This window comes from Ascaphus truei, chromosome 2 (genome assembly GCF_040206685.1).
Source record: "Ascaphus truei isolate aAscTru1 chromosome 2, aAscTru1.hap1, whole genome shotgun sequence".
NCBI classification, from domain to species: domain Eukaryota; kingdom Metazoa; phylum Chordata; class Amphibia; order Anura; family Ascaphidae; genus Ascaphus; species Ascaphus truei.
Window position 1 is genome coordinate 229,613,141 of NC_134484.1, and position 27,955 is coordinate 229,641,095.

General features: G+C 44.0%; 1 protein-coding gene across 2 annotated transcripts; it reads right to left on the reverse strand.

Moving 5' to 3' along the window:
• Positions 1 to 29: 29 nt before the first annotated feature.
• Positions 30 to 27,784, reverse strand: SRD5A1 (steroid 5 alpha-reductase 1). 2 transcript variants are annotated; one of them, XM_075585944.1, is made up of 5 exons: positions 27,401 to 27,781; positions 16,283 to 16,449; positions 14,381 to 14,482; positions 1,158 to 1,308; positions 30 to 704 (listed from the first exon to the last, which is right to left on the reverse strand). In XM_075585944.1, the coding sequence occupies exons 1-5, from the start codon at positions 27,685 to 27,687 to the stop codon at positions 638 to 640; spliced, it is 774 nt and encodes a 257-aa protein (XP_075442059.1). In that variant the 5' UTR covers positions 27,688 to 27,781; the 3' UTR covers positions 30 to 637. The 2 variants fall into 2 exon arrangements, with proteins under 2 accessions (XP_075442059.1, XP_075442060.1); XM_075585945.1 differs by lacking the exon at positions 14,381 to 14,482 and having other exon boundaries at positions 27,401 to 27,784.
• Between the last annotated feature and the right edge of the window lie 171 nt (positions 27,785 to 27,955).

Consider the following 27,955-nt stretch of genomic DNA (forward strand, 5'->3'; position numbering starts at 1 on the left):
AAAAAAAACAAAGCATTGTCAAAACAATATCGAGTTAAAACATTTATTTATTTTACATACAGTTCAGTTGTGAAACTATTTTTTGTGTTTATATATATAAAAAAAATTAAAAAACGACACCTGAAGCCTTGAGGTATTTTTTTGTTTAAAAGCTTCAGTGCTGTTACCGATAATGTCTAGCGACTCTAGCCTTATCCAGAAGTAGAAATATAGATTTATAACGTATCCATCTAAGTATTGCTGGCTAATAAGAATTAACTAGCAAATATATGGTTTTTAGTCTTATCCAGGCATAAGAATATAGATGCATTTATAAGTTATCCATCTATAGAAGTATCTCTGGCTTATAAGAATTAATATAATAATTCGGGCAAAACTATTACTTAAGGAAATAGATGTTTAGATATGGTGTTCCAATATCCACGCATGCATACCCTGGTTTATGTGAGTTATTGACACGATAGAGATGGCATCAATCAAATAAACAGAAATGTATTAGAACAGCAACAAAATAGAAAAATTACATGGTTGTACTAATTATACCTCCTTATAAACCCAACTTGAAGAAAAAAAAAAAAAAAATAAGCGGCCCAGAGGTTTTTATAGTACTGCACCATATATTTCAGATCCATGCACTTTAATATAGAAATGGAAGAATTATTTTTCTGGACTTAGGATAGTCTTCAAATTTTTCAAGATACCATCTGGGAAAATAGAAATAATTTATTATGAGAACATAGCTCTTGCTTAATTCATCTATATGCAACTGTTTTATTGTCATCTGCACAATTCTTAACTGACCAAAATGCCATCACTTATTTGTACGATTATTTGTCAGTGGGGCGTCTTAATTGGTAAAAAGCTCCATTCATGATGGCTACTATTTTTCATCATATACTGTATTTGTGACACTGATATCTGGTATCACATGGATATCAAGTGTAATTATCCCATAAATATTGGAAGATAAGCAATTAACAGAACAAAGCTGTGGTAAATATATATCAATGCTAACGGATTCAAGTAAACTAGATATATAATTGCAATCTGGCTCTACCACTAGGTATTTAAATCATATACAGTTGACATTATGAGCCATTATAATTGATTGAAAACGGAAAAAGAGATTTCTGGTTTAAAGCACATACAGTACTTACTGGTGATGCTGTTGTGCTCGTGATGTGAGAACCAAAGCTGTGAAGATGGCAAATGCAGCTCCTGGGAGAGACCATCCAGCGATGGCAAATCCAGACCATTGAAGGATTTCTCCAAAAAAGTTTGCCCCAGAAACATACTCAAACAATCCTCCTAAAGAATCGGGCACATAATAAATAAACTTAAAACTACAGTCCATGGCTTCATATAAAATAGCACACGACAACATAAATCAATCTAGACCTGCAGTAGTTACTCCAAAGTGATATACTCTATGCAGTATTCATCTTTTCAGTATTTGTGCTTACAGATTTTGCTAAAGGAGAGCACAACCTTGAGACCCAGGTCACTTTTTAAAAAAAAATCATAAACCAGTTTATTATTTGTTGTCACTTGCCAGTGATTGTGTACAATTCAGGTTTATTCTAAAAATGTATTGGGATATGCACATTTTACAGAAAATTAAGAACATTATTAAGTTCACGAATAAAAATGGTAAAATAATGAAACCAGAACATTTGGTTAGGACTATTTTATAAACAGTAAACATGTCTCAATCACAAAATATTTACGAAGGCATAAAACCCCTTCCGCCACTGGAAGACTCCTTATAGGATCATTATGCCCAACATTGCACCAACCACTTGAGAGGGATAGGTTTCTTCAAAAATGCTATTTATAACAATTATGATATCATTTAAATAACTAACCAAACCAGTGATTTTCAACCGGGGTTCCACGGCGCTAGGGGGGGGAGAGGGGAGAAACTTCCCCAGGCGCAGCGGCACCCTACACAGCAGTGACCCTGCAGCTCCCCAGCAGCCCGGTTACTGCTATGCTCCAGACAGGCGCAGCACCACAAGCATCCTCACCCCAAGGTAAGTTGTGTCTGTGTGGGTTGAGAGGTGGGATGAAGTATAAAAGGGGAAGAGAGGTCTCCAGTGTGTAATTGTTGAACTAGCTATAATTGCAACAGTGCAGATGGGCTAAGTTCAGGGCAAAAAAAGGATATGCTGTTTGAAAGAAACAGGCAAATGGCATATTTATGCAAGGCAATGTGAATTAGGTATAGAGCCTACTATCCATCAAGCACAAAGTCAGAGTCACTGTTTTCAGCCATATACTGTAAAAGAAAGAGGCCAAGGATGTCATAAGTGAAGAAAATCTGAAAAATAGGCCTGGGTAAACTGAATTAATCCCGGCATGCAAAATCACGCACATAAATTCCCCAACAAACTTGGTGCAGGGGGGGCAAACCTTGTCAGGCTATTTAGCCCTTCTTCTGGCCCATTCCCACAAAGAGACAAGCGGTACTTCCTTGTTCTGAACAGCATATGAAGGCTCAAGGCAATTTGCTGTGTCACTGTGCTCTGTCCTTGAGTGACCCTAATGTGACTCATTTGCATTCGGGGGCACACCAGAACAGAGCATGGAGACATGCTACCCAATGTGTCACTTGGATGTCCCCTTGCCACAGCCACCGTTGTATTCTGGTGGTTGAGAATTCCTTGTATATCTGCATTATTTTGAGACTACTCTGTTTTTTGGGTCATTGTGGATATAGTGTCTATTTAGCTGTAATAATGCAAGTTTCATACAATTATCAGTGTACAGTAGTAGGAGTCCTACTTTTGAAACCTCGTCACAATGGACCTAAGTTCATACCTACCTTACATTTGTACCCTTTAGGTGTGATGGTTGCCACAGTGAAAGAGATCAACTTTTAACACCTTTTTCCAATAGACGTCCAATCATAATTATCAGTGGTTGACAAATCACCAAAAAATCTACTCGCCACACAAAAAAATCTACTCGCCACCTAGTACCAAACGTGTGCTGCTTGGGCCAATATTTACTCGCCCGGGGGTTAAATCCACTCGCCCGGGGCGAGCAAATGTATAGGTTTGTCGAACACTGATAATTATTAATCGCTTGTTTATAAAAAGCACCAACAAATTAGAGTGGCATACAACCGCAAAAAGTTCTGCTTTAAATCAGATCTCTTCTGCTGCATCGCTCTTCATCTTTTTTTTGTAACAATATTTTTATTGGTCACAGTCACAGATAAATTTACATACAGTAGTGTCGTGGGCCCACAACATTTCTGCACATTATTTCCAGAGAAGGACCAATAACAGTTTTCCGTTTTCAGTAGGAAAAAGAGTAAGGGGAAGAGAGGGGGGGGGGGGGGAGGAGGAGACAAACATGGGAGGGGGGGGGGGAGAAAGAGGGGGAGGGGGTATGTGGGCTTGCCCAGAGGTGTCCCGGTGTAGCTCTCCAATTGTTTGGGGGTGGCTGCTAGACCTAGGTGCTTTGACTTTTTGGGGGTTTATCTCTCGATCCAGGGGTCCCACGTGTGCCAGAACTGGAGCATTTTCTTTTGGAGCATGGCCGTAAGCTTCTCCATAGTCATGACCTCATTAACCCGTCTCACTACTGTGGTTCCGCTCTTCATCTTTTGCTTCAAATGATGGATACATTTAGTTTCTATCGCTGCAAGAACCTTCTCAAAGCTGTACCAGTTACAGCAATGCATGTTCTAAGAAAGCGTAGAATTCTTGACGATAATGCCAGATGACCCGTTATCCACAAAATAAGTCGTGAACAGACCAGATGGCAAAGAAAACCCTGTTCGATCAACATAAGTGACAAATGGGCAGGCTATGGGACCAATGTGGCAGAAAAAGTTAGCAAAAACCATAGCGATCAAACATTCATAGAAAACTGGTTCTGCAACAGGTAGGTAAACTCGTGTACAATTGCCTTGATGTTACAAAACTGGGTTTTACAGAATGTAAATAAAAGTCTTGACAGTAAACAAGGGACACCTTAGTAAATGTCCTTTTTTTTGTTATTTAAGCTTGCAGATGCAACGACTAGGTTAATGAAGATCATGGAAGGCCCCATTGCAACCAAACCCATTTTACTCCACGCCGGATCCAGCTCATCCCACCTTTCATCAACCTCAAGCGTGCACCACATCAGACTAAGCCCCAGCATAATTTTACTGGTACCTTATTCAGGGATAGCATTGCGTTTAAGTGGTTTTCTGTTTAACAATTGTGATGGCCACACCTGCCACTGAATGTGCACAGGTACCCGAACAAGACCAGAGAATTAACTCACTCGTAAAAAAAAATAAATGGACCTCATGTTAGAGAAGGTGAATCATATTGTGCGGTGCATGGATGGTCTCTATACACTTGTGGATAGACTTTCAGGAGAGCACCACATTTGGAGGAAGAATCCTCTGTCTCCCATGTGCCTCAACAATCCCCAGATAGCCACTATAGACAAGCACAATACCATCACTGAATGAAAAGGACTATGACCCCCTCCCCCCATCCTCCCGAGACTGACCAGCAGGAAAGTGGCATCCTAGAGCAGTTACTGGTGCCTATTCTCAAAAACACACCTGTGGTAAATAAACCACAGAGACGGAGATGTATCCCTGTTATCCCTCTGTCCAGAATACCAAGGGAAACTTGAAAAAGTATGCTGCACACTGCACGGGACAACCACAGATTAGCACAGTTGGCATACCAGTACATGTGCCTTTCTAGCTTGTGTCGAGTGGCCCAGAAAAGTGAACTTTGATGATGGATCCCGTCGTAAGGTTATAACCAATAATTTGAAGGATGCAATTTTAGATGCTCTTTGGAAGCAGAATAAATACACCGCTGCATAATACTAATAATAGCATGTTCTTGCATGAACATGAAAGGCTATAAATTTACTATTAAGGCTATCTGGGGACTGTAGTCTGGAGTAATTAGTGACTGAAACAGGGAAAACCATGAAATACAAAAGCAAAATTATATATATCAGAATAAATCAATCAGTTCTTCAGTATTAGGTGATACCATTTTTTTTTTGTTACTTACATTTTTTATTAATAATTTTTTCAAAAATAAAAAACGGGTACAAAAAGATAAAAGGAAGGGAAACATACACATTAGGAAGGGATGGTTATTAGGGGAGGGGGGAAGGGGACAGCATTTGAAACCATATAACATAGTAAATAACAGGTTAAATACAACATAAATCACTCTGTTCAAAATAATCTAATCTAAATATGGGGATATACTTGCATGTCGAAAACCAAGGAGCCCAAGTTTCTGAAAATTGTGAAGTGGAACCGTTTAGGTAGGCTGAGAGTTTTTCCATGCAGAGTATATACCAGATTTTGTTATTTATTTGGTTTAAAGATGGGGAACAGGTTGTTTCCAGTTTTTGGCGATTGTGCATCTAGTAGCATTTAAAATGTGTCAGCTTAAAGCGGACAAAGAAATATGGTGGAACTCAAAGGCCCAAGAAATGGCCAGTAGGAAGCATGACGTGCGCCTCCTTTATAGTACCCTACGAAGCTGCAGCGGAAATTTCAGGACAACATCAAGTCTGAAGGATCAAAATGGTGCACAAATAAAAATCGCTTGCAGACAAACTAGAAAGGTGGAAGAAACATTTTAACCTGCTGCTCAATCGCCCGCACCCTGCAAATCAAGACCAAAAGCCAATAGAAAATGTCGACTTAGAGTTTCCAAGCAATACAACTGACCACCCACCAAATGAGGAAGAAATTCGAACAGCAATCAAACGCCTAAAGAATAGGAAAGCACCCGGCATTGATGCCATCCCGCAGAAGCTCTAAAAGCGGGTGGAGAAGTCGTCGTGAATCAATTAAAAGGCCTATACAACATCTTTTGGAGCAAAACTGAGGTGCCACAAGATTTCAAAGACGCAATAATCGTGCTGATACATTAAATTTAAAAAAAAAAGCTGCCTCTGGCCTTTAAGTAGCAGGCAGTTGCTATCCAACTTTGCTTGTGCAAAGTACTTGTACCTTGTCCCGTCTGATCTCTGCCTTGCCTTTGTTTTGCCTGCCGCGAACTCGGAACCGGACCCGACTATCCCTGCATCCCAGGCCTCTGATGTCGGTGTATTAGTCCCTACCTCTGCCCTGGCGGTCCATATCCTGTCCTGCAGTTCGCAACGTTACACTGGGCTAGCTAACCAGACAGGTAGCTAGGGTCTGTACTATTTAGTAAGTCTCCCAAGGTGGAGTAGGCTATCTTTTTATGCTTTGTGTTTTGCCTTAGAGTGACAGGGTGCCCAATGTTTTGTTTGTGGAGAAATAAACCACTCAACGTTTTGGTACAGTCTAAAATGCATTCTTTGGACTCTTAATGAACCTCTCCTACAGGCCGCTCCGTCAAATATACAATGGTGTTTTCATGCATTAATACAGGGGTGTACAAACTTGTGGGCACTGCGCTTAGAGGCCCTGTGCTCTTCCCCAAAGCATTTAAATGAACTGCCAGGGATCGCGCGCAAGGCCTTTGTAAGTTCCCTTACCGTGTCTCTGGCGGCTTCTGGCGATGCGTCGCCATGGCAACGCAGCAGGTCACATAACTTCGTCATGGCAACGTGATGTCACAACACCGAAGACAAGGTAAGGAAGGGGGGGCACAAGCAGGGGGAATGGGAAAAAAAGAGGGGAAAAAAAGTTTGGACACCCCTGCATTAATATACTGATGCCGTCGTTTTCATCCTTATTTTGCGAGTTCACCACTTGAACACCTTCATGTAGCAACCAGCAACACAGATCAGCAGCATTATATCATTAAATTAACAACTGACATTCTTGAGTGGTTCGGAGAGACCCTGCCAGAAAGCTGCGGATAAAGCTTCTTCATTCCACCCTGTTTCTGCGGCAATGGTCCTGAATTCGAGGGCGTACCTTGCGACAGATTTATTGTCCTGTGAAATATGAAACAGAGTGCAGTGACCTTTCGGCCTGGAGTGTCAAAGACTTGTTTAAACTCTTGTTTAAAACGTGCAAAGTTCTATGTAAGCTACGGTCTTAGCTCCCAGATGGAGGAAGCCCATGCCAAGGCGTCTCCGGTGAGCAGAGCAATAATGTATGTCACCTTTCATCTATCAGAAGAAAAACGTGAAGGGATTAACTCAAATTGTATATCGCATTGGTTGAGGAACCCTCTACAGCCATGGGGATCACCCACATAACTATTGGGCGTAGGAAGACGGGGTGCCAGGGGCAAAGATACCTCTGAGGTAGGATCAGAGAAAGTTGCTGGTCTGATAATTCTGGACTGAGACTGACGTGCAGACAAAGAAGAAATATCTTGCGTCAGGGAATCAATCTTATTCTCAAAATATTGAAAGCGCTCAGCAATAGAGGCTAAGGCCTGGTCTACCACAGAGGGGTCCACGTTCATTTGGCTGAGCATACTGTAACACTTGTGCTCACCACGAACAATGGGGACCCCGGTACTAAGGTGGGAAAGTACAAGACTGTGCACTGACAGCAGCGGGAGCACGCCTGGAGGGTCGATAGTCAGCGTAGCCGGGTCTGGGTTGGAGAGAGTGGGTTAGTGTGAGTACTTGCCGGAGTCCGGGGTTGGAGCCAGTGGGGTGGTCAGTGTCCATTGTGCTGTGGTCTAGGGTAGGAGCCAGGAGAGTGGTAGATTGTCCGTAAGACGAGGTCTGGAATGGAGAGGTGCAGGTAGTCAGGTACAAGCCGGGGTCTTTATCCAGAGGGGGTCCTAAAGTCAAGCCAGGTCGGTACACAGGAAAGCAACAGAGAACACAGCAAGGCAAGGCAAAACAAATGCAGGAGCACAAGGTCACAAGACTTATGCTCAGCAATCAGGAAGTGAAAGTCTTAAGTAGCACACAGGAACCAATGAGGCTGGGGGCGGAACAGAGGTGCGGCTTCTGCGGAGATCAGCATAGGCTGCAGGAGACATGGGGCACTCAAGAGTAGTTGCCACGCAGCTGGGGAGCGGTGCACGGCGTCACGTGAGTGCGCCATACGCAAGAGAAGCGCAGTGCACCCAGGGGGTGGAGCTAGGCTCCGTGGCACGGCTAGAAGAGCTGTGCGTGCACTCTGTAAACAGAATGGGGATGCGCGCACAATCAGCAATGATGAAGCAGGTAAGGAGGGAACACACCATATAGGACGTGTTCCCCGATTCCTTACACGGGAGAAAGGGTATTTACACCTTTTTGCCGGGATCAATCACTGAGCAAAACAAGATAGTAAAACAAATTGTCATTTATTCCATAGAAACAGACATACACACAGTGGATTACAAAATACAGAAGAAAACACACTTACTAAGAAATAAAACTAAGTCTTTAGGTTGACCGGGACTTGTCCCAAAATGTCCTGGAACTCAAATCGGCATGAAGTTCCTGACATCACCACTGTATCTGATCTGGAGATGCTGAAATCTCTTGACCGGGAGACATTACCAAACGTCCTGGTACTCTTTTCGGGTTGCAATCCCAGCCGCGACCGCTATGTTCTACTCTCAGAATTTGGCCCCGAAAAGTGGGAATTTTTTGGCGATTTTGAATTTGCCGCTGCTGTCTTGGCGCTTAGAATCTGAGTGAATCTCTCGTCCGGATTGGCTGAGGGTTTCTTATAGTATTTCAGAGTTCATTCATGTAATACTCCAGCCAATCCTAGCATGGGAAGAATCCTACCAGCCTATCAGAGCGCTGCCAGTCTATCTAAGCCGGGCAAGCACGGATTCGGATTCTGACAAGGGCATGCGCCAACCTGGCACCTCTGCCACTTGTCAGTCAGAAGCCATCCACGGAGTTAGGCACCTCAAAGTCGGGATTGGGCAAATGGTGGTCCGATGACTCCATTCATCCCAGGATGTGAGTACTTGAGTCTAACTCCGCTGCCCAAATGGCTTTAACACCTTGGCAATCTCTGAGGCTTTCATGTCCGGGACCCGAGCAGACTTGATGGCACCAAGCTTGGCAGCCACATAGTCTCAGAACCGTGGACCTGGAAGTCCCCAGCTCATATACCGTGCACAAGCATCTGTACTTTTATACTTAGAAAAAATAGTGAATGTACATTTTATTTAAGTCCTTTGGTTATGGGGAATAGTATCAAAAAGTGTGCAGGTTCATTTTCACCAGCCTTATCCCCACACAATCACACTGAAAACTGGACTTAGACTATTAAAAACCCTAGCAACCTTATCTATTGTTGGAGTACCCCCATATCCCCTATACCAGGTTCTGGGTGATCAGGGCATTAACTGGGCATCCCCCTTTATACTAGGGGCCCCTTGACCGTTTCAGGGATACCACACATCCCTATGCTCCATTTACCTTTCTGGTCTGTGCTGAAGCAGGGAATCCTAACGGTGAGTTGCGAAAGCGTTTTACAGGGCACATTTTGCCGGAGCAATGTGTCTCAATGTATCCGAGAAGCCGACCTGATTCCTGGGTACATTTTTGCGGTATCCAGCAACTCTGGAACCTGGCTACCTAGACACATTCTGACAAGACTTTCTCCGTAAAACCCCACTTGAAACTCATAGCCTAGCAATCTCTGCTTGCTGGCACTCCTGGAAAGGTAAAACACGGAAAATTCTTTGTCGCACAATTACATACATTGCAGGTACAATAAACCGGTTCAAGAGCTGACACTCTAAAATCACAAGTATGGATCAGAGGTAACTAGACGGGCTTAATACCTTTATTGACAGTCTGGTTACCCATTCACTATCACAAGGGGCGCAAGATTTTTCAGGGGGGCGCGGCAGTTGCAGATGCCCTGCGCTCTTCCAAGGCATTTAAATTAAATGCCGGGGGATCGTGTGAGGCCTCTGCAACTATCATTGTCTTCAGCGATGTGTCACCATGGCAATGCGGCGGGTCACATGACGTCACCCCGCGGGGTCATTTGACGCCGGAGACAAGGTAAAGGAGGGGGGGGGTGGGGGGGCATGAGCAGGGAGGGAAGCACAGCAGTGAAAGATTGTGCACCCCTGGTGTAGAAAATAAAAGCATAACCAGGCATATCTAGGAAAGCACTTTAAGAGGTAATTCAGCTACCCCACTTATGCACTGGGTTAAAATGACAAAATCATGACAAAGCAGACTGCAGTTTGTCATTCTTAAAGGCAATAATATTCATTGCTGCTATACAACTTTTTCTCAAACGATCCAACTTCTCACCAGCACTTTGCTATTGGATTTAGACACATTTTTACTTACACAATTATTTCAGCTTTGACTCACAAATTTTATTTACAACTTAGGCCTCGGGCGGTGGCGCGAGGCGCACTGAGGCTCAGGGAAAGCGGTGCTTTCCCTGGCCTTAGAGTGCGCGCCGTCCGTGGGCGTGTCTGGGTTCGGGCCAGTGACGTCACGGAGCTGGTTCACCCTCATTGGGCGAACCGCTCGCGTGACCGGCCCTGCGCTCCGGCGAGCGCCAAATCTAAAATTTTCTTAAGACACACGGTTCCGCACGCTTGCGGAAGCGTGCGCGAGCCCCTGCTAAAGCCGCTCTCATTGCGGCTGCAGGGGCTCAGTGCTGAGCGTGAGCGCGCCTCAGCACGGGTCACCAAGGCTGATCCTACTATGTCCCAGGCCTTAGAGGCACTGCTATGGGCATATCTTTCGCACCTTCACATGCTAATCTTTTTATGGGATTGCGGGAGTCGATTTTTATTTTCAGTGATCACAACCCTTTTAGGCACCATATTATATTCTATAGGCGATATATAGATCATCTCTATTTATCTGGGATGGGCACGGCAGGATGGCCTCTGCAAGGCAGGGGGGGGGTCGCACATGGCAGCGGGGGTCTCCGCGCGGCAGGATTGCCTCTGCAAGGCAGGGGGGGGGTCGCACATGGCAGCGGGGGCCTCCGCACAGCAGGAGGGCCTCTGCAAGGAGGAGGGGGGGGTGATTCGCGCATGGCAGCGGGGGCCTCCGCACGGCAGGGGGGTTCGCCGCACGACGGTGGGGTTTCGCCGCATGGCAGAGAGGCATGGAAGGGAAGAGAGGCAGGGAATTTAAGCAGGGCAGGGAATTTAAGCAGGGCAGGGAGGAAGGGAAGATAGGCAGGGAACTGAGGCGTGGCAGGGATGGGAATGGAGGCATGAGGCTTACTTACCTTCTTGCTCCTTGCAACAGGATTGAAAGGGAGGGGCCACCGTCACAGCGCGGGCTCACATAGAGCCTGGCTGCCTGCCAAAAAAATCCTGGCAGCAGGCCAGCAAGTTAAGTCATCCAATCAGGAAGGGGGTTTTTTTTTTTCCCGTTTGTTTTAGCGCGAGCAGGGGAATTAATTAAAAACAGTGTGGCTGCTTGGCATGTCGAACAAATAGTTAAAGAGTGGCGCTTAAATCTAATTCCAGTGACTTAAGTGCACGTGAATAATATTAGCAGTGTATAAATGTGAAAACGTCAGTGAATGTGACACAGTAAGAAATAAATGCAGCTTCAACCCTTCGTGTAGATTGTTTTCTTCAATCCAAGAAATGTCAGGTAACTGGATACTGGGGAGCACAGGTATATATAGGAGAGAGCAAACACAAGCATATAGTGCAAATATGTCTGTTCAAGTGGTATGGTTCTTAGAATAAAATAGCCCAATGAGATTTCAACTTACAGATTTCTCAAAGGACTCGTGTATGTAAAGGTATCTTTGTTAGATTGATGGTTAACATCCAAATCACCCTTGAATAAATGTGGTGGGACCTTAGCAGGATGAAAAAGAAACACAGAACATAGTGCAGACTGTTATGACTTTTATCTGTAAAATCAATATAAAAATTTGCACTCACATTCTGCAAATCAAATCAAGCAGATTGGGATAATATCCTCACCAAATGTGTCCGCTCCCGCAAGTAGACTGTTGTACTGCGCCCGTTATGGTCAGGATAAGAACGGATCCCTCTGAGGCTGGAAAGGACGAGTCCTTTGAGAAATCTGTAAGTTGAAATCTCATTGGGCTATTTTATTCTAAGAACCATAACCCTTGAACAGACATATTTGCACTATATGCTTGTGTTTGCTCTCTTTTATATATACCTGTACTCCCCAGTATCCAGTTACCGGACTGCTTGGCATGTCGCCAGCCGGCAATATCCTGTCGCCAGGGGCGACCTGGCGACCGGATTTGTCGAGCACTGCGAATAGGCATGATCAATAGACGAGAAATGTTTTGGATTTTCAGTTTAAATACATTGCATCCTTCAGGTATTAATATTGATTGGGAGCTTAAATATTTTCTGTGATTTGATGACTTTGAATGCATCTGTGTTAGTCCTTTGCAGAGATTATTTATTTGTTTATCTTTAAAGATGTTCTTCAAAGTCACCCATATTCTTTGTCATCTATGTTCTCAAACCTTTTACTTGATTCATTTAGAATAATGGATTTTGCATTGTGCTATTTATGCATGTAGATTTGTATATTACAAGTTAATGTGTTTATAATATATACATTCTATAGATTGACTCAATATATTGAGGCAGGATGTCCGTGGTTAGTGAGGAGGCAACACAAGTCTTCCGGTGAAATAATAATAAATAATATGGTTGTGGTTTTAATTGTCAACAAATATAACAAAACAATGGGTGCTCTACCCCTTTAAGTAAAACAAAACATCAAACCAAAAGCCTATCCACGTTAGGGGAACCAACTAAACAAAAGTGCAAGGAACAGGGTATATGTGATGCTCTAAAATTGTGACCAGTCCCTTAAATGGAATATCCAAATGCATAAGTCCACAATGGGTTAATCCGAAAAGCGATGGAGTGCCCCCAATAAAGTTAATTGTGAACTGGTGGGGATAAGTGTGCTAGTGGAGTCGGCTTGACATCCACAACCATGAACACATAGTGATACCCAACCAGTATAATAATAAAGGGACAATGTCCGTGATAGACAGGAATAAAATAAGGCACTGCGGCACTATACCTGTACTATCCAAGGGGCACTCTTGTCGTCAGCGGCGTGCAGTCCATCCGTTGTAGGTACTTGAAGATAGAGAGCGTAGATAGAGCACATCCCTGGCTGTGCTCTATCTACGCTCTCTATAAACAGAAGTGCAGCCTATCTACCTGGCTGGCTAGCTAACCTAGACCAGACCAACAATGTTCAACACCAGTTGGCTCCTTACCTGGGAGCTTTATTCACCTCGGGACAGCATACAGTAAATATGAGCAGCCCGTGTCTGTCTGTCAGCTCTCCTCTGTCCTCTCTCAGTGTCTGAGAGAGACTGCTGCCCAAGAGGCATTTCCTCTTCTTAAAAGCAGGTGAGCTTACTAATTAGGATCACCTGTGGACTGCTTAATCAGCTGGGTTAACTCCTCGTGTACTGGAAAGCAGGCATACTGCCACCTCCAACTAAACTAATGTATACAGTCTATGACTATCAGTATATATATATATATATATATATATATATATATATATATATAGTAAAAAGCAACAACCAGCACACAATTATATATAGAATCCAGATGCTTATCCCATAAACTGAAATAGTAATAATATTACCAGATGGAAGTCAAGCAAATTGGAGACAGCACACCAGGAATGTTTTTCAGCCGAGGAAGGTCGCTCTCCCCAGACCAAAACGTTGGCTGAGGTGCCTGTATTTTTCTTCAATACAAACTACCATTTGAAAAACATTCCTGGTGTGCTGGACTTCAATCCATAATTAATTACCATCCTGTGCGTTACCTATTGGCTGACCATTATTTAAACAGTGTTTGCGGGAGAATGTGTTACTCTTTGATAAAGCGCTTCCACAGCGGGAAACGTGTCAGTGTTTTAAATATATGTGTCCGATTTTTGTGGCTCTCATGCTTAATAAATAGTTTATTTTAATTTTTTTTGCCTCCAGCCCTTATATTATCTTGCTGTGCTCTACCTCCTATCGCTCCTATTTTTGCTTACCTCTCTGGTATCGAAGCACGCCTTACGGACCCCAGGCATAACAGCTGATCATCTGCACTGTGAGTGTTTCCCTGCATCAGCACTCTGGTCCTTCATCGCCAGTGTGGTCACGGCACACCACTCACCTACAGCGGAAGGTGACACAGGCACAACCCTCGGGTGGTTTGTTCATTCTGTCTTTCCCCGCTGTTTGCTGCCTCCGGATGGAATTCAGGTGAGGTGGCTGCCGCATTATCCCACACACAATTGGCTTATTGTAGGGACTTTCACTAATTCAGCCATTATGACTCCGGATTTACTTTTCATTATTGTACTGTACCTCAGTGGTCTTATTTCCAATGATTGATACATGGACATTGTTACAGTAGACAAACAGTGTTTGTAGCATCAAAATAGGGTTTTCCCCATTTTTTTGTACTTCCACGGTTTAGTGAATCTAGCCTTTGTTGCCAAACTATCACACAATATGGTTACTTACCCCTGGGTATTTTGTAGCCTGTCTCTCCTGGCTTCCGCAAATGTCTTAATATGTGATCAGAGTAGATATTGATAAACATCCCACTAAAAAACACTGTTATACCTATATAAGTATTAAAAAAAAAAAAAAAAAATTACATATAATACATAAGGCTGTTAGCTTATTTTACAACATAAATCCAGCAATAATAGCTTTATTACGAATATTGGATGATTGTGTGGAGATCACCAGTTCTGAAAAATCACTGATTTATAGCACCGAGATTAAATCTACTTTTTACACAAATTAAATTGTAATTCAATAGTTAAGGGGCACACTCCACTAATAATGTGCATATTAGTTTCCCTAAGATACCAGGCTTTGTGAAAGATGCATTTTATTTGTATACAAAATATATTCCCACAAAAAGTATTTTAAATGTATACAAATCATTCTGTCACTTTTTTACCCAGCATAACTTATACAGTATAATGTGGGGGTTGAACCCTATTCCAGTTTCACATTGCAAAGCCAGTATAACCAGCCTCACACTGAAGAGACCCAAAAGGTCGAAACATCTGTCTGTGGGTAGGTTTTACTGGCTATGTACTTCTTTAACCCAGGCTGTGCTGAAACGCTGTGTAATGTGGCAGGCATAAGCTTATAGGGGTCCATGTTAAAATGGGCACAAAAGTACAAGCTGACATTGAGAGTGAGCATGTGCATTTAATTTCCCAGAATCCTTGGCTGCAGTGGAAGCATTGCATGCTAAGAGATAAAAGGGAAAGTGGTTTTTATTTCCTGTATCTGGACAGATGAAGGCTGGTGCTTTTGTGAGGATTTAGTGTACCTCTGCCACTGTAGCACTCTGTTCTCTCTCCCCTGGCCCTGCTTTTCATTTGCTTTTCCCCCCCACCGGTTTCCCCTCTCAAACCAAACTTGGATCTTCTCCTATTCTCTACCTTTTGTTAACTCAATCTCCTCATGTAATTCCCATCAACTGTCCATGCCACTCAGCTGGGGAGAAGTTAGCAGAGCTTGACAGACACAGCAAGAAAGTCTTCTGTCTGTCAATCACCTCATACTTCCATGCACTTCAAGACAATTTATGCTCATTCTAGCCACATGGATATACTGTAGAAAGTACAGACCGATGGGGCCAGCAAAAAGGACTAAACTCTTATCAAAAGAAAATGCTGGCTACAGACAGGTAAAAAAATGTACCTATGCAAATTAAATATATCTTGGAAAGATATTTACTAGGCCCCACGTATCTTGGTTAAATATAGGACTATAGCTATTGATTACAAAATAGAAGAGGGTCATCAAGTCATACATGCACCAAGTATGTTAACACACTTAAATGTAATGTGTTTGCAATTTCATATATTTAAACTATGAAGCAGGCCCATCCATCTCATTAAAAAGGCACTCCTGTGGATACATTATATATATTTTTAAACCAGGGTTGAAGAAAGGGGTCTTCTGGATCTGAACCGCACTGATTTCAGCTCTCGGACCCCCTGCTTCCTGGGATACTTATCTCTATAGGGGCTGCCAGTAGCAGCACAGACCAGGCTATCAAATTGGTGGCTTTAAAGCTCCTGAGTCCTGTCGGCCAATAGGAAGCCATGAAGTCATCCCTTGCGGCTTCCTATTGGGCCACATGATAGCATAAAGATACTGGCACTCACTATGGGAGGTATATCTCAGGAAGCAAAGGGTCCCCGGAGATGAAATCACAGTGGTTAATTTCCAGAGACCCTATGCTACAAACCTATTAAGAAGAAAAAAAAAAAGGGGGGGGGGGGGAAGATGTATCACCAGGATAGCTCATTACTCCTTTAAGCTGATGTTGTGACCTTGCTCCACCACTCATGGTTTCTCACATTGCTGCAGGGAAGACATTTCTCTCAAACGCACCAGTGATAAAGCGAGGGTCTCGCGTCCAGCTTGGGGTGAAGGCAGCGTGATTGCACAGGTAGCTGCTTTGCAAGTATCCGTTATAACAGCAAAAGAGAAAGGCAAGGGTAAATGAGGCTAATGGTGTTGGTTTCCCCCCGCGAATCAGTAAAGGGTAGATAAGTGTCCTGTGAAAAACATGGAGACACACAGATAAGTCATGCGTACTGCACCCTGTCCCGTTTTCTTGCTTTCTACAAGAACTAAAAAAAACCTATGATTGAACATTTATATTGCCATGGTCATTGACCACGTTTGTTAAAGCACCTAAAAACAGAGTTGTCCTGGGCCAAATGACATTGGTCTACGGTTTGCCAGAAGACTGGAGTCAGTCCTCAAAACAGAATTACAGTGCCATAGTTAGCTAGGCTTCATAAAAACAGTTGTCCTCCTGCTGTGGGAAGAGTGGAAATTTGGGGGTGACGTGATGCCGAAAGACCACAGGCACTGAAGGATGTCTTTGTAAGCAGCACTGTTATTTTGTGTTCACCAAAGTAAGACCCCACAAAGCATTGTATAGCGTCATACTTCAGCAGGAGCAATGTAAAACGTGCACAGAGTTGCACTATGTTAACCACGTTGTGCTTTTTAATTACCTATGACTAATGTAGCCAGATCCAATTTATTTTTTAATTTCCTGGATGAGACAGAGAAACACACACACACACACACACACACAATACTTAGCTGAGCATCAAGAGAAAGAGATGGGGGAGCACAGGTGGAAGGGTGAAATGGAATAAAATATGGTTCAGGTGTGTTAAGCCCTAAAGCAATAACAGTGGGGTTTTCAAGTGTGTATTAAATTTTAACACTCACACGGCCTTGTGCAAATGCTGTCGCATCAAGGTATCTTTTGGTCTTCTCCTCTCTGTCTTGTACATTGGTTCTCCACTCTGCGTCAGTAGACTTCTTCTCCTTCTTCTTTGGTATATGCACATTGGAGGGGTGGAGACCAGCTCACCAAACTCGGACAACGCGAGACGTACTGGATATACAGACTACAGACCTTAGCCCCTAAGGGTCTAAACATAGATATAGACCTGGGAGCATTCATCTGAGCACCTATACGTCTCACCATCCCTCCAGCGAATTCAACCACCCACTCCCCCCCCCCTCGGAGAATAAAAGGAACGACGTCACATAAATCTTGATAAAATTGACACTTTAGGTACACTTATAACAAGTATATAGTGTACTGATATCAGTGTTTGTTTCTCTTTCAGATCACTGTCACTCATTATACCATATTTCAGGAGATGAGTTTAGGATTTTTAATAAAAATTCTGAAAAAACATGTTTTTTAGAACATTTATTATGCTTACGGATAATCACCTATTCCGTTATACTATGTAAATCTATGTCAATCACACTGTGTGGATTGGACTGTACATTTTAATAACATACTGATCTTCAAAAAAGGGAGTCAATTATACAGCTTATCATCGAATTATACGTTTCACTTTTATCAATGAGCAAATACATCAGAAGTGTTTTAATATATGCATGTGTCAGCTATCCCCCTATTTTCATTTGTACTAATGAGCCAACACATCAGAAGTGTTTTATTGTATGCATCTGTCAGCTAACCCCCTATTTTTAAAACAAACACCACACAAGTTTTCTTTTGTTTTGATAAACAGTCTATCATCTATAGAGGTAGCCTTGTACTTTCTATAGAGGTTCTCTTACTTAGCACTAAGTCAAGGAATATGTGACGACAGGAGAGGTTTGATTAAAAACCACCTGATGGGGCGTAATGCTCCTTCAATTAGGAACGCATTGGTAACAGCCCACTTCAACGATGTAATAGAAGACAGCAGAGTGGGGGTGTGGTAGATTGGCCGGCCGCAGTATATATAGTAGGAGCCATGAGCCAAATCCTTTCTTACTACGGAGCCTGAGGAAGCCCAAAAAGGGCGAAACGCGTAGCTCAAAACCCCCCAATGTTTTGAACCTTTGCAGCCACCGTCGGGAGTGGGACAAGGGAAGCGCAGCACTACATCCAGACGCGGAGGGAGTTTGCTGCAAAACCACGAGTCCTGCACTATATTCCCTACAGACTGGCTTTTTTATTTGCTACAGCGCGGCTCACTTGTTGAGTCAGCGGTGCTTTTCTGTGAACTGTTTTAAAAAAACTTTGGCTTTTACCTTCTGGGTCTAAAACCTTTACTTACCACTCTGGAGTGAGAATTCATCACCTTATCTCGCTTTGAATTTCGATCCGGGGACTACAGGAGGAGCACAAAGATACCATTCCAAGTGGGTTCTCACACTTGGCCGTGTGAGTAGTAGTACCCTGTTATATACCTCCCATTGCTTGTCATATTTTTGAGTTTGATTACAGACCTTCTAAACTCTATTGGAGAGGCGGTATCGTTTCCTGGAGTCTAAAGAAGCCTCCCCAAAGAGTGCACTCACACATGTCCGTGTGAGTGTTTGTAGTATATCTTAACCCTGTTTGTATTCCCTGGGACATTATAATATTGTGAATGCTTTCTGCTCATATGTTTATTCGTTTATCCCGAGGGTGATACCACACCAAAGAAGAAGGAGAAGAAGTCTACAGACGCAGAGTGGAGAACGAATCTACAAGACAGAGAGAAGACCAAAAGATACCTTGATGCGACAGCATTTGCACAAGGCCGCGTGAGTGTTAAAATGTAATACACACTTGAAAACCCCACTGTTATTGCTTTAGGGCTTAACACACCTGAACCATATTTTATTCCATTTCACCCTTCCACCTGTGCTCCCCCATCTCTTTCTCTTGTTTCCCTGTAATATTAAGGATCCCGGGTAGATCCTTTTTGGGGTTTTTTGAGTCACAGGAGGAGCCAAAGAAGCGGAGGGATACCTTACGAACTTCTAAGGTTGTTATTATACCTATATCCCGTACTTATTATTCATACAGGTAGCGCCCGGGTATTTTGCTTTCCATAACTTAGCTGAGCATAACAGGAAATTGAATTATTGCAGGTAGGCCATAAATGGCCCATACCACTAAACTGCAGATAGTCTTTGGATTCTCCCATAGCTGAAAAATACAACTGATATAAAGTAGGCATAAATAGGGAGGGTAAATATGTGCCCACTGACAGGGTCCAGGAAAAGAAAATTACAGTAAGTTGGTTAAATGTTCTCCTTTCTTGTTCACCACGGCAGTGGGCACCATAGGGACATACCCCAGCAGTATTATGTAGGGAGGGAAATCAAAAACCCAAATGCCAATATCAGTTTCAACCATTTTATAAGTCTTCCACTTTATTTTATTACAGACTGTAGTCCTTCTTATTACCTGGTTTGGGGCAAAATGAGGGAATTACAATTTCTTGGTTTATATTAAAATGAGAAACCCCTTTTGGTAAGAAATGGTACACTGGTCACATCACTGCTTTATCTTGGTGGATGACCAGAAACGGTTCTTTACAAGACAAGGCTTGCAATTCTCCCACTCTCCTTGCTGATGTAATAGCTATCAGGAATGCAACCTTCCATGATAACAACGTCAAGGGTATTTGATCTATAGGTTTGAAAGGCTGCATTGTGAGAACATCCAGTACTAGTGATAGATCCCATGCTGGCACTCTATTCTTGATTTGCGGTCTTAACCTCAATGCAGAAACTTGCACCTTCAAATGAACTGAGGCGGAGTCCTCTATCAAACCCTTCTTGTAGCAATTCTACTAGGGTCACAGTATTTGGAGAGAAAAAACCTTCTATTTTTGTTTAACACACCAGTCTCTGAAGCATAACCAAATTCAGTAGTATACCGTTGATGTAGACTTATTTTCTTGCTTCCAACAGGGTTTTTATTGTTCTATCTGAACATCCCTTTTCTCTTAATGTCTTTGTAACAGGGACTTATCCCTGTTAAGAATCTTGCCTCTAATCCAGCAGTGTGCTGGTTAATTGAACACCTGCAATCAATCACCCCACCTGCCTAATCAGAACTCTGTCAGAAAAAGCCTGTTCTGAGAGACAGGAGGAGAGGGTTCCTGAGCTCACAATTGGGACAGACTCAGGAAGGACAGATGTCTTGAGTTGCAAAGAGACGGCAGGCTGACAGCAAGACAAAGGGGAGAAGATTTCTAAACCTGGATCCTTATATTACTATAGCACACAAGGAGAGCAGAGAGGACTTCCCCTACAGCTACAAGATACAGATAAGACTTTCTTATGGGACTGTTAGATATCTGTATATATGTTTATATATTTGGGGCTGGTAAATAGCTTAGCTATCCACCCAGTTAGAGAGGGCTGAACTACATGTGTAGATATTCTCTCAAAGTGGAGTAGGTTTTTTGTTTGGCTTATTTTCATGTGTTTTGCTGTGTTAAAAGGGACAGGCGCAATAAAGCCTAATTTTAGTTTCACTTTAAACGGTCTCCATTGCGTACCTCTGAACACGTCTCTTACAGTCTTCCACTCAATCACCAAGCCGCCAAGGCCAATTGTCAGGGCTCTGGGTGATATACTGGTCCTTGTGCATCAGTCCCCGGATGTTTGGTAGATTCCACGGTGTCTATTGCCATGTTTATGAGATGGGCCAACCATGGTCTCCTCAACCAATATGATATCACCAGCATCACCTCTGCTTGATCACTCTTGATCTTCCTCTATCTTTGAAATGAAAGGAATTGAAGGGAAAAGATATGCCAGTTTGAACTGCCACTTGAAACTGAGGGCACCTGTGTGCCTTGCGCTGGGATGAAAGTGCCTTGCACTATAATTCTCCACCTGTTTGGCGAGTAGCCATCAGATCTATTTCTGATTGCCCCAACGTTTTACCAATTTGCGGAATACTTGGTTGTCTAATGACCATTCTCCTGGGTGAATTAGGTTGCGACTGAGAAAATCTGCTGTAATATTTCCTGGCCCTGGTATATGTATGGCTCTTATATCTGTAACATAGCCTTCTGCCCACGATAGAATCTCTGATGTTAGTTTCATCAGTATTTTGTTCCTCCTTGTTTGGATATATTTTATCACGGCTCTGTTGTCTGATTTTATTTGTATATTTCCATCTTTTACCTGGCTTTGGAATGCTTTCAGTGCTTTCTGCACTGCCTTGAGTTCCAGCAGGTTTGATGGTAACTGCTGTTCTTTGGTAGTAGATCTCCCATCTGGGCTCCCCAACCTGCGCTGCTTGCGTCTGTGGTGATAGTTACCCATTGTAACCTGGTGTAACGCATGGATAATAGGTGTTAGGCATTTTCCCACCATCTTAGTTCTTTCTTTGTGTGTGGGTAGATATATATTTCATGTTTTACATCTTTGGGATTTCCATCCACTGCTGGAAGATATTTTGTTGTAATGGTCTCAGGTGTAGACCTGCCCATTTTACCACATTTAGTGTTCATGTACATTTCCCTAGTAGTCCATGCTGCTGAGGAGATGTTCGCTGTTCTGAGCTTTCTTGTCTGGATTCCAATGTCTTGGATATCCCTTCTTGGAATGTTCTTGAATTCCAGGTGGTACCTGAAAGGATCTGTAGTACCCACCTCTTAATGATTGACTCCACGCTACTTTGTATTGGCTCAGTCTTCCCCCAACTGAAAGCCGCTGGACCCCTTGACCTTAATGAGAATTTTCCTCTGGGAAATTACGAAACTCCCTCTGGTGCCCCCAAAAAGCTTGTTTTGTCCGCCTCTCCATGACGTGTGTCTTTAAAACGGTCTTCCAGGACGATATGTTCGTGCTTCCCTATACTGTGTTCTTTCCGCCTGATGGTATGGAGGGCCATATCTTCTATTTCTACTTTCTTGTGGTAAAAATGTGCTTTTACCTCCTGACGCTTTGGTTATAATTGCATCCAATTTATTCCCAAATAGAAATTGTCCTTCAAAGGGCAAATTACATAAACTGTTTTTGAATGCTGTGTCTGCCACCCAGTGTCTGAGCCATAGCGCTCTTCTAGCTGTTACTGTATAGGCCATTGACTTGGCTGCCTGTCTTACCGCATCCAGCCACGCAGTCGGCTGCCCATTTAATTTCTGACAATGCTTTAGAATAGAAGTTCTCGACTCCTTTTTCCAATGCTTCTTCTATATAAGCAATTCATATACGCATTGTTCGATACCGATGTCGTTGATATCGCCAGTTTGCATACTGTACCTGCTGTCACATATGCTTTATTCAAAACACTATCCATCTTTTTATCCATTACATCCTTGAGTGATGCTGCATCTTTGACTGGTATGGTTGTATTTCTTGAAATTCTGGAAATTGCTGCATCAATTTTAGGACTGATTTCCCAGTATTTTACCTCCTCTTGTACAAAAGGATACATTCTGTTAAACTTTCTGGGAATATTTCATTTTCTATCCGGCGGTGACAATTCCATTTGTAACATATTTTTGATTACTTGATGAATTGGAAAACATCTGTTTTTCTTCTACTTAGCCCCAAATAATGTATCGGATTTCTGAGTAACTTCTTCTGTATCCTCTAGTTCCAATGTCTCTCATCTGGTTCTTCAGCTTGCATTTCTTGCTCTGACGAATCACACTCCCCTTCCGACGCTTGGTGATATATCATCTCTGATTCGTCTAATGAGGAGTCTCTCACTCTATCCAGGCTGGTCTGAGACCTTGTTCTCTTTTGCGCTGGCTTCACTGCTTGTTGCACCGCAGACTCCACACTCTGCTTTACTGTATTTTTCATCCATGCTAGGAAAGTATTCGTGTTCATTTGACTCTCCTGCTGCTGCTTTAAGGCAGTCTGCACAATGCTTCTTGGCTTCTAACACTGGCTTTTAACAGGCTGCACATCATTTAGTTTTTTTAGCAGCTTTTTTTCTTCTGATGCAGGGACTCTGCCGCCCTCTAAGAAGTTCCTTCTTCCGGTTGTATAACCATAGTACCAAGGTGAAAAAACAATACTTCTTTCAGTTCCATGATATCAACACTATTTTATTCTCGAGCAAACTAAGCCAAGGAGTCACCAAATTTTTGGAAGCGACCCTTTACTTCCTCCAGCTTCCATGCAGGCCTCCAAACTTCTTTCAGCCTCTAGCAGCTGATTTCTCCTGTCTGCCGAGCGTTCTATTCTGCGGCTGCTTCCAGGATCCCTTCACACAGCTCTGTGTGCCATCGCTGTCACGTCAGCGTCAATGCGTCAAATCGGAGCACTAGGCTCTCGCGCATGGGCTCATAGCGCGCACACTATGCAATTACATGGGACGCCTTGCCGGTCTGTCTCCCCCACTCCGCTGCGTTTTCAGACGCTTGTGCGGTATTAATTTGAGCCTCCGATCCGCTCTACAGCCCAACTGTTTGCATGCTGCGTTCAAAGAAGCATCCGTGGTACTGCCAGGGACTCAGTCTTGCTACCACTCATGGTACAGGTAGTCCTCGCTATCCAACCTTTCACTTTACAACGAATGGCATATCCAACGCATTACAATGCTTCCCTATCGGCCGTTTTTCGATGCCTGAATGTGTTATCGAACGCTCACCGTGTCCCGGTTGTGCTCGCCACAAACCAGGACCGGACCGCGGGGCTGAGGTGGGGTTATATAATCACCGACCTGAGACCACGTAGTCGGATCGGGATTGCGCAGTTCGTAGTCCTACATAGCAGGGTCGGGACTGGAGAAGGTAGCATAGTTAGTGGACGGGCCAGGGTCAGGATTACAGACCTCAGGGTCAACGCTATCCGAGCGGAGTATCGGCAACAGGAAGTCAAGTAGGTCCCACTTCAAGTAGAAGGCTAACCGGAGTGGGCACACCGCCAGGCAGCACTGGTAAACCAGTGCTTCAGCACAGAAGTCCAAAGCTGGCCGCTGCGAAGGGAGAGAGCAGCAGGCCACTGGATCCAAACGGTAACCTCTGCTAGGGGAGAGTGCAGAATCCAGGCAGGCAGAACTCAGGCCTCTGCGTAGAGTGAAGCAGAAAGCCTTCAGGAAACAGGAACACAGGCCTCTGCGTAGAGAGCAACAGCAGGCCACTGGAACCAGGACTAGAGACGAGAACTAGAAACTAGAGCGTAGCGAAATTGTTAGTAACACACGAGACAAACCAGATGGCTTGTGGCAGAACACATGTAACGTCCATAAGGATTTCTGCTCGGCACTGAATCAGTGCTAAAGCCTAGTATATAAAGGGCAGTGAGCCAATCACAGGAGGGAGGTGTGTGAGAATTCCTCCAATAACGGAGCACCGGCTAGGGCAGCAGAGATAGCTAGCACAGGTGCTTATAGATTGCCAGAGGGAGTAATTAGAAATGCACAGTTCTGCAAGGCTATAACCAAAAGCAGAACCGGATTCCTTACACACCGCCACTGATTAACATGGGACTCACTTTCAACGGTTTCACTATCCAACGCTACTTCCAGAACGGATTCCGTTGGATAACCGAGGACTGCCTGTACATCGAATGGAGCTTCAGGGGTAGAGAGGCCGAGACTCCCTGGCTTGACTGCAATAACTACAGTCCGGTGAGTCCTTTTAAAAAATAAACTCTACTCCTAGCTGTAGGACAGGAAAAAGACTATCTGCAGGTAGTGGGAGGGGCCATTTATGGCCTACCTGCAAGAATTCCATTTCCTGTCCTACTCAGCTGAGGATAGAGTTAACCCTACGGTGCCCACTGCCATGGTGACAAATGTATTGATGCCGCTGCGTGCGCTTATAGTAGGCGCGACACGACGGCATGGTCGCTATCGCTGTGTCACTTCAATTTGATTTTTACAGCAACCGCAGAGTCACAGCGTCGCCAGCGACAGCACTATAAGCGCAGCCTTAGACAGGTCTGCAACCCTACATTTGAACCATTATCACCTAGCATGCAATACTTCCACTGCAGCAAAGTATTCTGGGAAATGACATGCAAATGAGCACACAATATGTTACCTTTTGCCTGAAATCCATTTTTACATGGAACCCATATAAGCAAATGCTCTGCTGCCAACAGTGGAGGTTGTCGCCTTCCACCGTTGGCAGCCAAGCATTTGATTATATGGGTTCCATATAAAATGTATATGTATATAGGCATACCCCGGTTTAAGGACACTCACGTTAAGTACACTTGTGAGTAAGGACATATCGCTCAATAGGAAAACAGCAGCTCACGCATGCGCCTGTCAGCACGTCCTGAATAGCAATACCGGTTCCCTACCTGTACTGAAGCTGTGCGCAAGTAGGGAGACTATAGAGCCTGTTACAAATGCGTTATTTACATCAGTTATGCACGTATATGACGATTGCAGTACAGTACATGCATCGATAAATGGAAAAAAAAGGTAGTGCTTCACTTTAAAGTATATATTCGCTTTACATACATGCTCTGGACTCATTGCGTACGTTAATGCGGGGTATGCCTGTATGCATTGCTTGACAAATCACCCAAAAATCTACTCGCCGAACCAAAAAATCTTCTTGCCAAATAGTCCCGCCCCCAGCCCCGCTTTAAAAAAATAAATAAATTGAATAAATTCTTAGTAAGAACAACATTCGTTTTTGACATAAGTTTATTTATTGTATTACATTATACTACAATTAGTCCTTGTTACATAGTTGAGGGAGAGAAGGTGAGACAGAGAGACAGAGAGAGAGGTGAGTCAGGAGGTGATGAACGGTGGGCAGGTGACTGATTAGGTGACTGACGGTGGGTGTCTGCATACACACACACACACACACACACACACACACACACACACTACAAGAAACGGAGCTGCTCGCGGGAGAGCGGGTGAGGAAGCGCTCCAAATCCCGCGGGCCTAACTGGAGCCGGAAGTCCCGCTCCAGATCCCCATGTCCAGCAAAGGACATCGGAGGGCCACAGGGGACATCGGGGGCATGGGAGAGTACTGACGTGCGCACGAAGGATCATGATTGAAAAGAAAGGCCGCTTCCATGCACAGGCTCATGTAGAACCTGGATGTGTGGCAAAAAAAAAAAAAATGGCAGCGTGCCAGGTCGTGTCACACGAATCAGATGGGATTTTTTTTTTTCCTTCAGCGTGTGCAGGGGAAATTAAACAGAACCACGTGCGCTGCTTGGACCAATCGCCAGCGGTCAAAATCCAGTTGCCCCATGTGACCGGATTTGTCGAGCACTGTGTGTATGTAGATCAAATGGAAATATTACTGTATGCTCATTTGCATGTCTTCAACAGGTCTGCAGCCCTGCCTTTCAAGGTTAGTTTGCAGCAGTGGAAGCACTGTGTGCTGGGTGATAACGGTGAAAGGCAGGGTTGTAGACCTGTCTAAGACATGCAAGTGAGCATACAGTAATATTTCCATTTGCTTTTATGCTTTACTGTGGAGGGTTTTTGTCACTTTTTTACCCAGCATAACTTAATTTTGCAAAGCCAGTGTAACCAACCCCACTGATGAGACCCATTAAGGTCGAAACGGATGTCTGTGGGTGGATTTACTGGCTATGCATCTTAACCCAGGCTGCGTTCAAAGCTGTGAAATGCAGCACGCAAAAGCTCATTTGCATGTCATTTCCCATAATTCTTTGCTGCAGTGGAAGCACTGTGTGCTGGGTGATAATGGTGAAAGGCAGGGTTGCAGACCCTTTGAAGACATGCAAGTGAGCATACAGAAATATTTCCATTTGCTATACGCTTTATTGTGGAGTTTCTGTCACTCTTTTTACCCACCATAACTATGTATGTATGTGTATATAGATTATATATATATATATATATATATATATATATATATATTGCGCTGCCTGTATAATTCATACATAATATGATGAGCATCACTGGACCCTCAATATATGCCACCTGTAAGGGGCAAATGAGCAGTTGCGGGGCAACTTATCTTTGAGGCTGTACCTCCTTCAATCTGTCCCCAAACTTTTCAAGGGATGTTCTCATACCATAATACATCCTGAGGTGTCCTGCAGCCTGGAGTGCAGGAATTATTTTATTAAAACAGTAACATACAGACATTATCATAAATGTATAAACTCAGGGGGGCACTCACCCCTCTCTCTAGATTCACACCAGTGGGGGGGACGGGAGAAGAGATATTGTGTGTGTGTGTGTATGGGGGGGACAACAGAGATGTGGGGGGGGGGGGAGATGTGATCCCAGAAAGAAAAATCCTCTGCTGTTAGTTACCGGTGCAGGTAGTGTAAGATGAAGGCTCCCATCAGCACCCCGGTGGCGGCCCCGTGCTCGGGTTGGTGCAGCATGAAGTAGATGGGCACAACTAGGGAGGGCAACTCCTGGATGAACCAGGCCCAGCGGACCGGCACCGCGGGCCCGAACAACGGGCTGGAGTAGCGGCCGTAAGGTACTTGGATAAACTGCAGCATGGCATAGGCCACAGCCCCCATCAATACCATGCACACGGACAGCAGCTCTATGAGCCGCCGCTCATCCTCGACCTGGAGCGGCAGCGCCATACTGCTAGCCCGTCACTATTGCGACACGGCCACTATATCGTCACCGAGAGAACTTCCCGAGCAGGCCAGTCACTCTCATGCTCCTCACATACCAATCACCACCGGCTGCCAGCCAATCAGACTCACTCGCTCGCTAGCGCGGTCTCCATAGCGCAGCCAATCAGGGACGAGATGTGTGATGGGGCGTGGCTGGATCTGAACACGTGGATGTGCTCGGAATTAGGACCTTGGGCGGCCGCTGTCTTCACATTCCAGCCAATCACAGACT